Here is a 14,747-nt window from a genome sequence, read left to right on the forward strand (position 1 = left end):
CTGACCAACATGGTCAAAATCGCAAAACCCTGTTTTATTGAAGATTTCAACACTATTGTCATTATGGACACTTAAAAATACAGATTAATCAACACAGCTCATATGGACATCTAAATTAATCATCAGTGTAAGTGGAGATGGAGCAGAAATGTCCACACACCAATTCATCTCCTACTGTTTGCTGTTTCATCAGCAACTTGATACGCGTACACAGCTGGCTAGCACCCGTTAGCAACCCGCAGGTAAGGACAGATTAAACAAAGCAGAGTCCTAACACTGATCAGTCGACTCCTGTGACTTCATCTCTTGTAACTCGAGATAAATTCTCATCAACAAGCACGACACAGGTCGAGATACCTGAAGTCATGGCTGCAGTGTAGCTAATCACATCACTGTCCACAAGACTGACACGATGCAAGGCAAAAAGCAAGAGGTACAAATCAAGAAGTCTGATATTAATTATGTGCTAATTAATGCAACACTGTAATGACAACAACTTATTTGAGGCCATTTGAGACTGGACTGGATACAGTCGACCCTGGTACCAAGTAAGATCATAACAGCACCACTCCGGGTGAAGGCAGGGGACACCCTGGACAGGTCACCAGTCTATCACAGGGCTACACTTAGAGACAGACAACCAGCACACTCACATTCACACCTACAGACAATTTAGAATCATCAATTAACCTCAACATGTTTTTGAACTGTGTGGGAGGAATCCGGAGAACCCAGAGAGAACCCACGCTGCACGGGCAGAACATGCAATCTCCACGCTGAATGGTCCCAGGTGTCCCCACCAGGACGTGAACCGGCGATCTACTTGCTGGGTGACGGTGCTAACCACCGAGTAATAATGCAATAATGTTCTATACAACAGTGTGCTTTCAATGTTGTGTCCACAGTCGTAAAAACTTATTTTGCTGGTGAAACATGGCAACGTCCTATGACCTGGTTTCTTTTTATCTGGAAACCTGATCTCAACCTGATTGACCACCTCACTGACTGTTTATTCATTTATTAAGTGACTTTTTAAAAAATTTTCTTGTGTTTGTAAGTGTGATAGTATTAGTGGTATCCGTGCATACTATGGCCAATCAGACAAAATTATGATTATTAAAACAATTTTTTTTACCTTTCCACACATTTTTCCTCATGTAGTGTCACAGTAAGAAGACCAACAAATAAAAGGGATTCTTCACATCATTCTTCAGTTAGAAGTCTTTCAGTGGAAATATACAGAACTTCCATAACCTGTGCTGGTAAAACAAAAACTGACAGCGGTGAGTGACTTTAACCACCGTCTCTCATCCTGAATGCAATTTGTCTGTACGCTGGGGCTTCTCCTAATCTCTGATGCTAGACCCACCGCTTGATTTTTCATCAGGCAGCATTATCTATGCTCGCTAGGAAATGAGACACATGCTGCGACATCTGCAGAGGAAAATCCCAAATAAGAAAGCTGACCCCTTACAACAAGTCCACACAAGCAAACGCCTACGCACAGACACGCACTTACACGCCATTCTCAGGAGATGGTGGTGATTCATTTTGTAGGATGTAACAGAACTAATTTTGGGAGTGAGCCTCTGTTAATGAGCTGGTCTTTGATGTGTAAATCCTCCAGTCCCAGTGTAAAGCTGATACGGTCTCCCCACAATCCTGCTCAGGTGCAGACCTGCTCCCTTCTGCATTACTTATCTTGTGTACCAAATAGTGTAAGACCTCCGACAGCTAATAAACCCATATCTAAGAAGGAGAAATACACACCAACATGCAACCTTGCAGAACAAAAAAAGAGAAAGAAAAATGGGGATGAAAAGCAGGTTGAGGAATGCAAACAGCGCTGGGATGCTGTGGTGAGTGAAGTTGTGCTACATATCTTATATCTTCATACTGTATATGCCATCCCTGCTTCTATTTTTATCCCCCCATGGAAATCAAGCATAGATGATAAAATAGTTTTTTACTGACTAAATGTAAGTCTTTGGTTCATTTCATTTCTACATTGCTTCTCCACACAGTAATTGGATTGTGGCTGCACTGTCATGTACTCAGTGAAATGAATGCCTATTAATCAGAGGATAATTGGACACATACCCCTGATAAATGGTGCTGCTCCACTTTGAGTCACGTACAAATTAGGCCATTTTCAGGGATCCATTTCTTATCTGGCTTGACTCGTGCTTATATAAGCTGCGAACTAATATTGGTGGACGGAACGATGGATGCACTAAGTCTTCCTGGACATGACTCTCTGGTCAAGCTTTTACCATTATGTCTACAATACCTTTTTCTGCCATAGCTAAGCATGTATTAACTCCTTGTTACTGATTCTAGATGACAACACAAAGTATAACACACTATGTATAACGTTAGGCCAATTGTAGTTTATTTGGAGGACAAATTAAACCTGTAAAGCTTTTCAAAAGATTAAATTTTCTTTCATATCCATGCGTATTTTGTCATGGTAGGAAATTCAAATTAGTTCTGAATAATGTAAAAAAAAACAAAATTAACCTTCTACTGCTAGTTTAATTGAAACAAATAATGTCTGAAGTTAAAGGTCCTATATTGTGAAAACCTATTTTTATTGTGTTTTGTTGTTGTTAGAAATGTAAAAGTGCAAGGTAAAAGCTGTATGAATGTAGCTGTACACATAAAAACGTTTGCTTACTTCTGCTATTCCTTAAGCCTCCTTCTGCAAACTCTAAAATATCTAAACTCCAAGCAAAGGACACCAAAAGTCCCACTGTTGGCTGCAAAAGGGAACACAAGACTCTTCCTGAACTCCAAGCATTTTAGGAACTGATTATATAACAATAATATTTAATGCCTTTACAACAATAAATAAATCATTGGGGTGTGCAGCTAAGGTGACTAACTTTACCATAAGCTTTAATCATATGCTCAAAGTTCATACCTATTTGCATATTGCAACGTTAACGGACATTCAGAAATTGTACTTACGTGAACCCTAAACACAGCCACATCAGTCCTTTACATCCATTTAATTCTTTCCTAGTATCTGTGTTCATCTCTGGTGCATTTTATTGTAGTAAAATTTCCAATGAAGCTGTTCTGATTGAACTATTTTTCTATTTCTGTTGTCAGACAATGGACTAATTATAAAATAGTGGCTGAAATACAGCATGTCAAGATTATATGTTAACCAGCAGTCACTTCAGAATTATTTCTCAGCTGTGGCTCTACACCGCAAAAATGCTAATTATATAATCACAACATTGTCTGAAAAACTCACCACACACAGGAATTAAAGACAACAGCTGTCCCGTGAATTCAAAAATGTTTCCATATAAAATGATGGTACTGAGAGAAATGTAGAAGCAATAGAAAGCCCTGGTCTGACACATGCATCTACATCTGTGTCACCTGCCATATTGTCAACTGTTCTGGTCCATGCTATCAATAAGAGACGCAGAGAGAGTGTTCTTCCTGACGGGAGGGTGGACAGCAGCAGCACAGCTGTATTTAAAGCTAGAGACACTGAAACAGCCAGTTTAGAACAAGGCTTCAACCAGGGGTTATACAGTCACAGTAAAATGAATCCTCTTTGCAGTACTTTGAGCTGAAAAACATGTTCTGGAGACATGTGAGACTTGCTTAAAAAAAAGAAAAGAAAAGGTGCACAATTTGGTATCTTTAAGTTATACTAAACTAACAAACTTTGGTCAAAGGTCTACAAATTCATATAAAGCAAATTTCTATTAAACAATGTTCAAAAAGAAAGTGTGTCTGAAACAACCTTTACATGACTGTATAGAATCAAGGACTTGGTGAATCAAGCTTCCATATACACTTTCTATCCATCACTTATACTACTATACATTACTCATTAAATCATAGTTAATGATTTACAAATCCAATATTTTTATTTCAAAAAAGCGCAAAGAAAAATAATATAAACTACAAACTGTATTGTTTACTGCAAACTGTACTCTAATGGAAAGGTTCATGCCAGCATGCTGACATACTCGCAGTGAAAGTTCATGTCAAAAAATCTTATTTCCTACAAATTTGAACTTTCAGTGACACGGTTTAACCTTTCCTTTGATCTAAACAGTTGTGTGACCATTTATAGGGTAAAATAAATTTCTAATGACAGACGCTACTGAAAGACAAATCTCCACTGGGTTTTGAGCAATAAAATCTGTTTTGCATGCTAAGTGACAAAACAGTAAAGAACACAGTGCAGAGATTTGTTTATCGCTGCTGGACTGTCAGCTACATCTAAAAGCTTTACATGGCTCGCTAAATTATACAGCCGATTAATTATAATCTCTTCACCACTGAAATACCTTTTAATGATTACACATGACATGCTGTACTTGTAAACAGTTAGTGTTGCATAACTGACACTTCTACCAACAGACCTCCTCCGCTCTCTTGGTTATCATTAATAACAACCCGTCCCCCATGTATGATAATTAATGCATAATGAGATATATGCTGTGACAATGACTACCACTTGACATATATCTCGCCGGGGGATTAAAGCAGTGTTATTACACTTTCTGTCACTCAGTGCCGACCACCGCCACAACCCTCGCTCCCCCCTCATCTGTTTCATGCTAAAAGACTGCGATCAGCTAATGAGCTTCGTTGGCCTCCAATTAATCATGCTAATGAGCCCCACCCAGCAAAGATAATCAGCTGTTCTCGTCATGAAAGCCAACACGGTAAGAGTTTGGAGCTTGACTCGTGAAACACACTAGTGCCTGCGCCTCCCTTCTACTCATCCTAATCCTATTTTTTCTTCATACACTTCCCTCTTTTCTTCTCCTCTTCCCAGCCTCTCGCTTTTTATCTGCTCCTCTCTGCCCTTCAGAGCTCCTTATCGTCCTCCTCGCCTCTCTTTTTTCACGCTTTCTCAATCTTCTTTCCCGTTCCATTTTTTTCCTCATCCCTCCCCAGTTTCGGCTTCTTCAACATCTCTCCGCGTTCCTTTTCATCCTCAGCGCCTTCCTCCCTTCCTCTTTCTCCAGTTCTGTCCTTCCTTCGCCCCCAAATCCTGCTATAAACTCACCAGTACTCCTTCCACTGGTCCTCTTCAAAAACACCCTCTGGGATGGGATCAATCAGCACCAGGTCTGACACTTGCCTGGGGACAAAGAGAGGACACGCTCACTCAGATGAAGTAAGACTCATTGACTACCCTTGTCCACTTTACCCTCCCGGCCTGTGCCATAATGAGTGTGAGATGGATGGCGTCATCCCATCTGTCTTTCTGTAGATTTGTCTGTCCTGTGCCCCCACAGACAGATGACCACACGTACACCAGATCCAGAGGCAATATTTCCATTTGGAGAGGTGTCATCCACTCACCACTACTTAATTTTCTCCCTTAACGGTGGCAACATTGTGCCTGATTAAACACTAAATCTTTCATCCCTGGTATGGGCTACATGTCACGTTAATCACTACGTTGTCTCAGACATGGGTGAGTTACGGGGGATGATGGGAATGGACACTGGACTACATTTTGCAAAGTGGAAGTTAGAGAAGACCTGTATACGTTATGATATCAAGTAATTTGAAAACTAGTCATCTTTAAGTTTTATGTAAAGATTTGTTAGACACCTGAATGACTGATGGGGTCATGGCAGACATTTTTCTCATCTTCAGTATGACATGTTTCTTTATTACCACCAATACCTGTAGTTTATTTAGAGTGAATCCTACACACACCATAGCATCTGTTAACCTGCAGCACAAACCTATTTCAATATTTAGTCCAGTTTCAGTCATGTTTACTAAAATCTGCAGTGCCCTGATGTTTTAGAACATTCTTCTAGTATTTTTTTAAATAATAAGGCAACTTTATGTGTTTTGTGTTCATCTATGTTTCCAGCAGGTACAAGCAGGCTTATGGATGAGTGCCACAAACAGTGAGTGGAGCAACACATTCTTGGTTTTGCTCTTCTCAAGCAATTTGTTGGCAATATAAAAACGTAATGAAATAATGAATGAGTTCAAATAAAATAAGAACAAAAGCCGTAATAGTAAAATAGAGCACTACTGCAAGTGCTAGTTGATTTTAAATGGACGAATGCACCACAGCTCCAAGAGGGACCTTTGTTTTTAGTAAACTGTTTTGTTGTTGTACTCATTGGCAGACTTTCAGAATAGAAGGATGCTTTTACTGTAATTTACTATTGCACTTTCATAAAGTTAGTGGACTTGCAAGAGACAGATCAAAAACAGAATGAGCACAATGGAAACAGGAGAGGCCAAGATATGCCTCATGTAAGTTCTTGGGCTGCGCTCCTGAGCACACAATGTGTAAATGTCTAAACTGAAAAATTGATATGTGCTCCCTCTGCTGCCTCTCAAACAACACCAGCTTTGGCAGTGACAAACAGTCAAGCAAAGTACAACACTACCATTTCTTTGGAGACATCCACACATCTGAGCTTTGCAAGTCAAACGTAAAAACGAAAAGCACTCATGAAAACGTCTGCTTTGGCAAAGTCTGACATCAAACAGATCATCGCACTGTGTAAAGGCAGCTAAAGATAATACAGGGCACTGGGGGAAGGAAATTACAGAAGTGTTGGAATTTTATATGGGGAATGACACAGTGCCCCTTTACAAAGTTAAAAATCCTGAAATACAAGTCAAAGGATGCTGAAAACAATCTGTTCCCAGGTTGAAAAACCCAGCCACAAATAATTTGCCCAGGTAGCACTGGACTGTCTGTATTTGATCTGTTCTTGCTGCACAGCTGCTCCTGTGGTTTTCTTTAGAAATGTAGAAATGAAAATGTAAAAGGATAACAGACTCACTAGTGGTGTTTTTCTTGTTGGGCTTACACACAGACCTAGCTACTGGGGAACAGGCAATAGTATTAGTAAAATAATCATTTTACACTTTGTGTTGAGATTTTGTAGAGAGAGAAAAAAAAAATTAAAATCATGAATCATACAAAGGAATAAAAAATAAATAGATGTAAAACTGCAACCTGTAATCCTTCCCCTGAACGTTTTGTTTTTATCCTAACATCAGAAATTTTTCTTTGACGCCTTCTAGGAAAAGACGTTCCACCATCCTGCTAGCTGCTGTAACCTACTCTGTCTCCATTGCTACAGTGACTTCACTCTTCAGCTCCGAGAAACTGATCATCGCTGGTTAACATGAATACATTGCTGTTGGTGCACCAGCAAGGTAATACTGCCACAGAAAGCAGATTAAAAACTTTGACGTATGCCTTTCTGGTAAATATTTGTTAAAATATCACTTTTTGTGTGTTTTTTCAAACACTTATATAAGTTTACTTTTATAACATGTTGTGAATCTTATATTGCGATCTACAGTGTTTCATATAGAGATAAAAAAATATGTCTAATATTTTCTTTTCTCTTCTGTATACATACATTTATACTCTGAAAGTGACGAGCTAACCTTACGTATTATATAGAAATCTGGCCAGCAGAGCAATATCAGAGTGGAAACTGTTCATGTGGATAACTATTACCAAGACTTTGTTTTATACTTCCAAACATACTTTCATCTTCCGCCTTCTCTCACTGATGAAACTGCACAAGTGAGGGAGGCAGCTCTGTATGTTATTTAGGCTACATGGTATGTGTGAAGCCCCACCAGCTAACTACATCTGATCAGTTTTGGCTGCACCATATACAACATGCCAGCATATTTGTCAAGATTAGTATTTTTTTTTTCATCCTACCTTTTTACAAAATATCCACAATATCTAAACTTAATCATCCATATTTCTAGTGCAGATTTTCTTCTGCCCAACTTAACCTTACTCTAAACAGGGTTATTTCTTTACAAAACTCCTTCAGAGCCACAGAAAGCATTAAACACATCTAATTTTTTGCATTATTAGCAGGACCCCTACTGTAAAATCCTAAACTTACTTCCATTGTACAATACTTACACATCATGAATGTGGCTATAGAACCTGCCGTTGAGCGCACCGAGCTCGGAGCCCACCAGGATGAAGGGCTTGGCTATCGCAGCAGCTTCCAGGAGCCGGTACAGATCATCCACCATCCTGAAAGACAGCAACAGTCATCAGTCTCGGGCCGAAACCAGGGCACACTGCAAACTGGGCCAGGGGTGTTATTTATTCAGCTAGGTGGCACTAAGGCTCCCAACATGAAAGATGAATACAACAGGCCATCATTAATCTCATTAATTTCTAATCTGCTCATTAACAGGTTTTTAAGAACCCACTGGAGAGTCATTATTTAGAAGCAAAAACGACCTAAGAAGAGAAATGCTACAAATTCTATTCTAAAATTAAAATAAAGAATGTCAACAACTGAATGGAAAGCAAGGTTGGCCGTAGTTTTCTATTTTATCACATTACAGATTTCTATAAACAGCACTGCTGAAACCCAAATGGCAGCATAAAGGAGGGGATTGCTGGCCCCTTTCCATTGCAAAACACCGTAGGAAAAACAATCACCAGCAAACTTATATCATCAGGGGGAGCATCAGCTTTACATGAGGTGCAGCAGCTCCTCTCTGAGAGCCATCTGCTGTCCCGGGTTTGTTGTGCTAATAAATCAAACCTAAGGTGTCACACTGAAATGAAGAGATTTCACAAGACTCGCAGGGTTAAGGTTAGGTAGCATCAAACTCCTTCAGATATTGAATTCTGGGAAATTGATTGCTTGCATCTCAAACAGGCGGCCAACCGCTCTCTGGGCCAGATGCCAAGGTAAACTAGACTGCCGTCAGCGAATCATGCCTGCTCAGCCCCTTAGGCACGTTTAGAGCTCGAAAAATGCGTTCCGATGTCAGAGACTGGAAGATTACAGCCCAATCCGGCTGCAGTGTGAGGCAGGGTAAGGCCAGCCTGGGGTGTGTGAGGCAGGGCCTCACATCGGTGTCCAGCTCGAGCAATAATGAAAAGTTCTGAACAGCCACTTTATCAAGGAAACCCTGATTCCCTCTGGGTGCTCACTCTGCTACTAAAAAAAAAAAAAACTAAGTTTGAGGTGTGTTATTGTCCCATACTGCAGCAGGCTAGGTTTTAAGCTTTGCTTCACCCTATGTGACTGTCACATTGAACAACACACAATCTGATAGAACTGATGCTGAATGTAGGACTGTGGTTTTGTTCCTCGTCTTTGGAAACAGAAAGTTAAATGTATTAGAGAGTGGTTGCATAAAGCACTGCCAGAAAAAGGAGCCAGGTCTCTCCTGGCGCCAAACAAAAAATTGGACTTGCTTAGGAGTTGGCTTTAGTGGCACTTCAAGGATTATTCTTCTACACTGGAACTCAGACAAAGCCTGTTTTTGCTTGGTGGGTAAAACTGATGCTTGGCATTTCTGTTTTTAATCTTAAATTGATGAAAACCAATAATTACAATAGGAAGAAGTTTGGCCTCAATTTCTAACAGACAAAAGCTATAAAAAATGTTATCTTTTATTTGTTCAATATTCAATATATCGTGTTAAATATATCCTTGGTGCTTATTTGACCTTTGGCTCTTTTACCCTTGTTTGATTGGTTTCCTTCATTTTACTTGGATTAACTACTATTTGTGACCAAATTTCCAGTTATATGTTACCTTGTTGTGTATTGTGGTTTTGTTGATCAAAAGCTGTATTAAAAACTTGAATGGGAAGAGACGGAACTGATAGCGAATCAATATATTTTAATATGTGGTTTAACAGAAAACTAATCAGCAACAATTTTGATGAATTCCATTTTAGTTATTGGGTAAAAATGCTAAGCCTTCTTCAGTTGCAGTTACTCTAATGTGAGGACAGTTTTCTATACCTTAAGCAGTTTGACAAATAAGTCATGTTAGGTTTTAGGACTTGTACGTGATGGGTGCACTCAATGCTCTGCAATGTAAAAACACAAAACAAATGAAACACATTACAGAAATAAGCAAATAATGCAAATGCTACATACTATTAACACTGAAAAATGCTTCAAGTACCGAGCCCACAAGTAGGCAGTGAAACACAATGTGCATGTAATATCAAAATTGGTGATGCTTTCTTAGCTTTCTTGTAGTCTTTCTAATTGCACGGCTTTTTTGGTTCCAACTGCTTGCTCATATGGAATCCAAAGAAAACATTGGATGGTTGGGGTCTCTGTTCTCAGTTTAAAATTCCTAATGTCCTCACCTTACTGTGTCAAGTGCCATGAGATGACATATGTTGTGAATTGGTGCAATTTAAATAAAATCAAACTGAACTGAACTGAGGGACAGTTTACAGAACATTCAGTGAATTAAGTTTTTTTTAAAAATACTACTGATAATAGGTTAGCTAATCTATATTGAAAAAATACAAAAATATCCAAACATTCCCTTGTTTCATTTCTATATTTTATATATTTTGGCATATTTCTTTCTTTTTTCTTTTTTTTTTTTGACTAAACAATTTAAGGTATCCTATGGACTTTTTGACCAATAGTGAAGCAATGAAGGAATGTTTTTACATACACATTTCCCCAGACCTCAGTCCAATTGAGAATTTATGGCTGGACTTTAAAAGGGCTGTCCACATGCAACCTGACAGAGTTTGAGAAGTTTTGCAAAGAGGAATGGCATGAAACTGTGATTTTCAGATGTGCAATGTTAAAGTGTGTAGGAGAAAGGAGCAGGTATATCGCCCAGGGGTGATAGATTTTTTGTGTGTTGTGGGGTACAGGCTATCAATACTTTGGAACACTTGTTGCAACTCAAAAAGTCTAATTCCTTTCAATCTTTGTAAAAAACTACTGACAAATCCGTCCAAATGCCTGACTTGTTTTGTTTAGCTTTTTGTATTGTGAAAATCCACTTTAATCTTCTTTTCAAATCTATTTGTTGACTCCATCCTTGGGGTTAGCACTAAATCCGGGGATCTGCAGTTTACTTTTTGACTGCTCACTCCAATCATCGCAAAAAGGGTCCAGTGGGATCCCAATCCTAATGCAGTCCTCTATCCTCAGAAGATAAGCCTACTAGCTTCTTAAAATCAGCAGTAACCAGAACATAGATTTATCTGCATTATGCACTACACAACAGTACATTTGGGATACATCTTCTTTTAAATTTTCACAAATAAAATTTTACAAACTCAGCTACAAGCAATAAATGAGACAGATGGCCCTGCAAGTGAAAAACAACCCTCTTACTGAGATACAAAATCATGGCAATAAAAGTATTGATTTGAAACACTGATATTATTTTACAATGCAGACTTCGTGTACAGCAGCTACCTTTAGGTGTGCTATCCTTAAAGGAAGTGTTCCTACACTATGTCATAACCTCCAAAGACAACAGCCAGCTATAATGTAGTGTCCTCACCGTCCGGTCGTTGACATCCCCCAAACTTTCTCTGTTCCCGTGGTCTCATTCTGCATCAATCGCTTGCTGAATCCCAATCCCATTCTGTCATAGGTGCAAACCTGAGCAGTGTGACAAACAGGGACAGCACATGTTCAAATGTTTTTCTAAGTACCCCCATGCTCTACATAAACATGAGATGCTTTCAGAACAAACCCCCCATCCTGTATAAGCACTTTAAAAATGCATGACGGCTCAGTAGCCCTGAAAAGACACAGATAGAGGTGTAAACAGTATGCTTACGCCACTACATTCGTGTTTGTCACTGCTTATGCAATTTAGTTGTTCAGATGTATCTAGGCCTTTCCCCAACAAGCCTGTGACCTCATTTGGGTCACATTTCAGACAAACAACATGGGGCAGGCTGTCAGACTCGACTTTCTGCTGTGCCGAGTCCTTGTTGAGCAGAGAGGATGTGGCAGAGCTACTGCAAGGACTATCCCTACATGACCCTAACAACAAACAACATGGCCACATTAGTAGTAGCCGCTTCCAGAGAAAGGTCACCACAGCGGATTCACTTGACAGAGGCAAAGCCAGTGTCAGCGCTAACTCCCCCTCAGCATGTCTTACAAATGTGATTCATCTGAGACATTTATTTCAGTTTTGATGAGTCTACTTGCTTTTCCATATAAATAAAGATCACCACTATTTCTGTGTAGAATTTCCAAACCTAATAATTAAATTGAAAGTACAATAACTCAGTAAATTTCCTACCTTTGTCAGTGTGGCAACACTCTCTTGGACATGAAACCAAATGTCTGAGGACATTCCAGTCGGTGCATCCAGTATGACTACAAAAACACAGCTTGGTTAGGCAGAGCTCAGTCAAAAGAAACAAAGAAGCCAGACACAGAACAATGTCCCAAAGAAAGTAGCGTGTTTCTTACCGACGGGGCTTCCTCGTCCTTTACACAAAAGGTGCATCTTTTGACCCAAACCAACATCAACAATCTGGCCATCTAGATAAGAGGTAGCAAGAAAAAAGACAAAGATCTTATTCAGCTTTTTAGAACATCATTAAGCTGCTGACACATAGAGAGTTTAAATAAACCATTGAATAAATATGTGAAAACCTTATTTGCTGGTTTATAAAATGAAAGTGATAGAGGCAATGACTTTATTAGACTTCAATAAAAGAACCTTTGGGCAAGAGCATCTGTCCTTCTCTCTGCAGTGATGCATAGTTGAGGAACGGAGGGATGATGATGATTAAAAGCAAACACTTTCCAATGTTGATGAGCACAGAGCTGTAAGACACTCTGCCTTTGCCTTCAGCTTGGCTTTGTGGTCTTTGATCCGGATTCTAGTTTGTGTAAAGAAGAAAATGTTAACTCACACATTAACCTGACCTCAGCACATGAATTTAAACATTGGAATTGAAACTATTTTTATAAACTTTGGACTAATGTTGTTTTAACAATAAAAATAAGTCCCTACCCTGAAATATAATCATGCAATAATGCCTGATTTCTAACAAAACCTTAAAGGTAAATGGAGGATTTCGTAGCACGTTTCAGTGAGACATGTTATAATGCCCTGGATAACAGACAAACTATTCTGGTATGTTATTTCATTTTTTGTATGTCGAATTGAACGTTTGCTAATGATTTACCACAATTATATGTTGTGAATTAGGATAGGAGTAAGTAAGCAGTAAATATGTAAAAAGCAATTAATATTTCTGCTTTTCAAGATGATTGGGCTTCTCTACTTTCTGGACTCAGTTTAGGAAAGCTGACAGATACTCTTTCATGGTCCACTTATCTTTAATAGTGTAAATACCAGAGTAACAGCAATTAAACGTCAGTAGTACACATACTTTGACATCAACTGTCGGCCAGGACGAAGACAAATTAACACGTAGCTTTTAGAGTTAGTCAGCTAATGTTAGCAAACACAAACTGTGACATGATGCTACCAGCAGCTTCCCACCGCTAACGCTGAAATACCTTTTTATTAGCATTGGCAGGCTCATTGCTTGATGACTGGGCTTCGGGTCTTCTACGCATTTTGAAATGAAGTAATCCCCAACTCTTATGGCATTAATATTACATGCAGAGACTGTACAGAATGAATGAATTTGTTGTAGCAACTTCCGGATTTCCTCGACGAGGTACGGAAACGGACGAGGGACAAATTTTATGATTCGCGTTGAACTACAACTGAACGCGCATAGCTCAGTCTGCACTGTGTACTCTCCTGTATGTGTGTCAGTGTTTTTCTTGCTAATATTTATATTTTTTTTGTTTCTTTAAATACATAAGTTAATACATTTTAATTTTAAAATTGAATGAATACAAATACATGAATTATACATAAATAATAATAACAATAGCATTAACAAAAACACGGATGACAATAATAATATTGTTGTTGTTGTTGTTGTTATTGTTGTTATCCCAGAGAATACTGTATGTGTACCTGCAGACCTGTAACATGTCTTTCTTCTTGTAGCAGGACAACTACTGGCCTCCAGGGGTCGCTGTATCCCACAAGCCTATCCTGTGTTCCACATAACAATGTCATGCACACACCAGCAAAGGCAGAAGGATAAACATTAAACAGAGCCATGATCACAATTTAATTAGGCTTTATTTAAATATCTCTCACTTTCAAATGAAAAATGATCTCGACACAAACTGAAGGTCAATGAGTAGACATATGGAAAAGTTGGACAGCATCTTCATATAACCAAATACATGAGGACGATCAGTAAGTGGGCCTGTGATTGCTGTCCCCTCGTTTCTCTTAGAACAGCCAATCAAGGCCGTATCATGTATAATATGGTACCGATGGGGTGCAGGACAGCTGCTTCCACAACAGCTAATTTATGCAAATTGGCCTTTTACGCAATCATACATGTGCAAGAGAGTGCTGGTTTGCGTCATTCGGGGCCTGTGACATCCATACTGATGATATCCGGCAACATTCACATACACTATACCACACAACACTTGTTGTGAACCGGGCCTGCAGTTTGGCTGTGCTCCATGTGTGTAATCATCTTGCACATTTCAGACACCAGAGACACATCACACAATAAAGCCTAATTGTTTTAGGACAAGATTCAAAATCAGATACTCGACAGCAGAAAACAACTCAACAAGACATTTTTCTGGTTCTCATCTAGAATTCTGAAGTTGTACATTCCTCCTTTACATTAATATTCACCAAAGAAAGAATAAAGCCAGTTTACCCTGACCATTTATTCATTAAACAGTGTCTAGACAAAGCAAAACCTCAAAAGTAAACCCTGTTCAGATAGCAGGTGACTGGAGCCATGTAGGGAATTCATTGCACTAATTAAAAAGCCTGGCTGGACTGAAATGATGAATGTCAGGTATTGACTCACTGTCAGGCAGCCTCTGTGTGTGTGTGTGTATGTGTGTGTGTGTGTATGTG

General features: G+C 39.1%; 1 protein-coding gene across 1 annotated transcript in view; it reads right to left on the minus strand.

The window, feature by feature from the left end:
* The window catches only part of LOC103355395 (uncharacterized), a 26,172-nt gene extending 12,761 nt beyond the window's left edge, over window positions 1-13,411 (minus strand). Inside the window, exons 1-7 of the mRNA XM_008279183.1 lie at window positions 13,295-13,411; window positions 12,486-12,648; window positions 12,233-12,304; window positions 12,060-12,136; window positions 11,304-11,404; window positions 7,922-8,038; window positions 5,048-5,122 (exon numbers count right to left, since the gene is read on the minus strand). Coding sequence (XP_008277405.1) covers window positions 5,048-5,122; window positions 7,922-8,038; window positions 11,304-11,404; window positions 12,060-12,136; window positions 12,233-12,304; window positions 12,486-12,648; window positions 13,295-13,354 — 665 coding nt within the window. The 5' untranslated portion in view covers window positions 13,355-13,411. The remainder of the gene's footprint in view (window positions 1-5,047; window positions 5,123-7,921; window positions 8,039-11,303; window positions 11,405-12,059; window positions 12,137-12,232; window positions 12,305-12,485; window positions 12,649-13,294) is intronic.
* Window positions 13,412-14,747: the final 1,336 nt, after the last annotated feature.

This window comes from Stegastes partitus, unplaced genomic scaffold (assembly GCF_000690725.1).
Source record: "Stegastes partitus isolate 25-593 unplaced genomic scaffold, Stegastes_partitus-1.0.2 Scaffold146, whole genome shotgun sequence".
Classification (NCBI taxonomy): Eukaryota; Metazoa; Chordata; class Actinopteri; family Pomacentridae; genus Stegastes; species Stegastes partitus.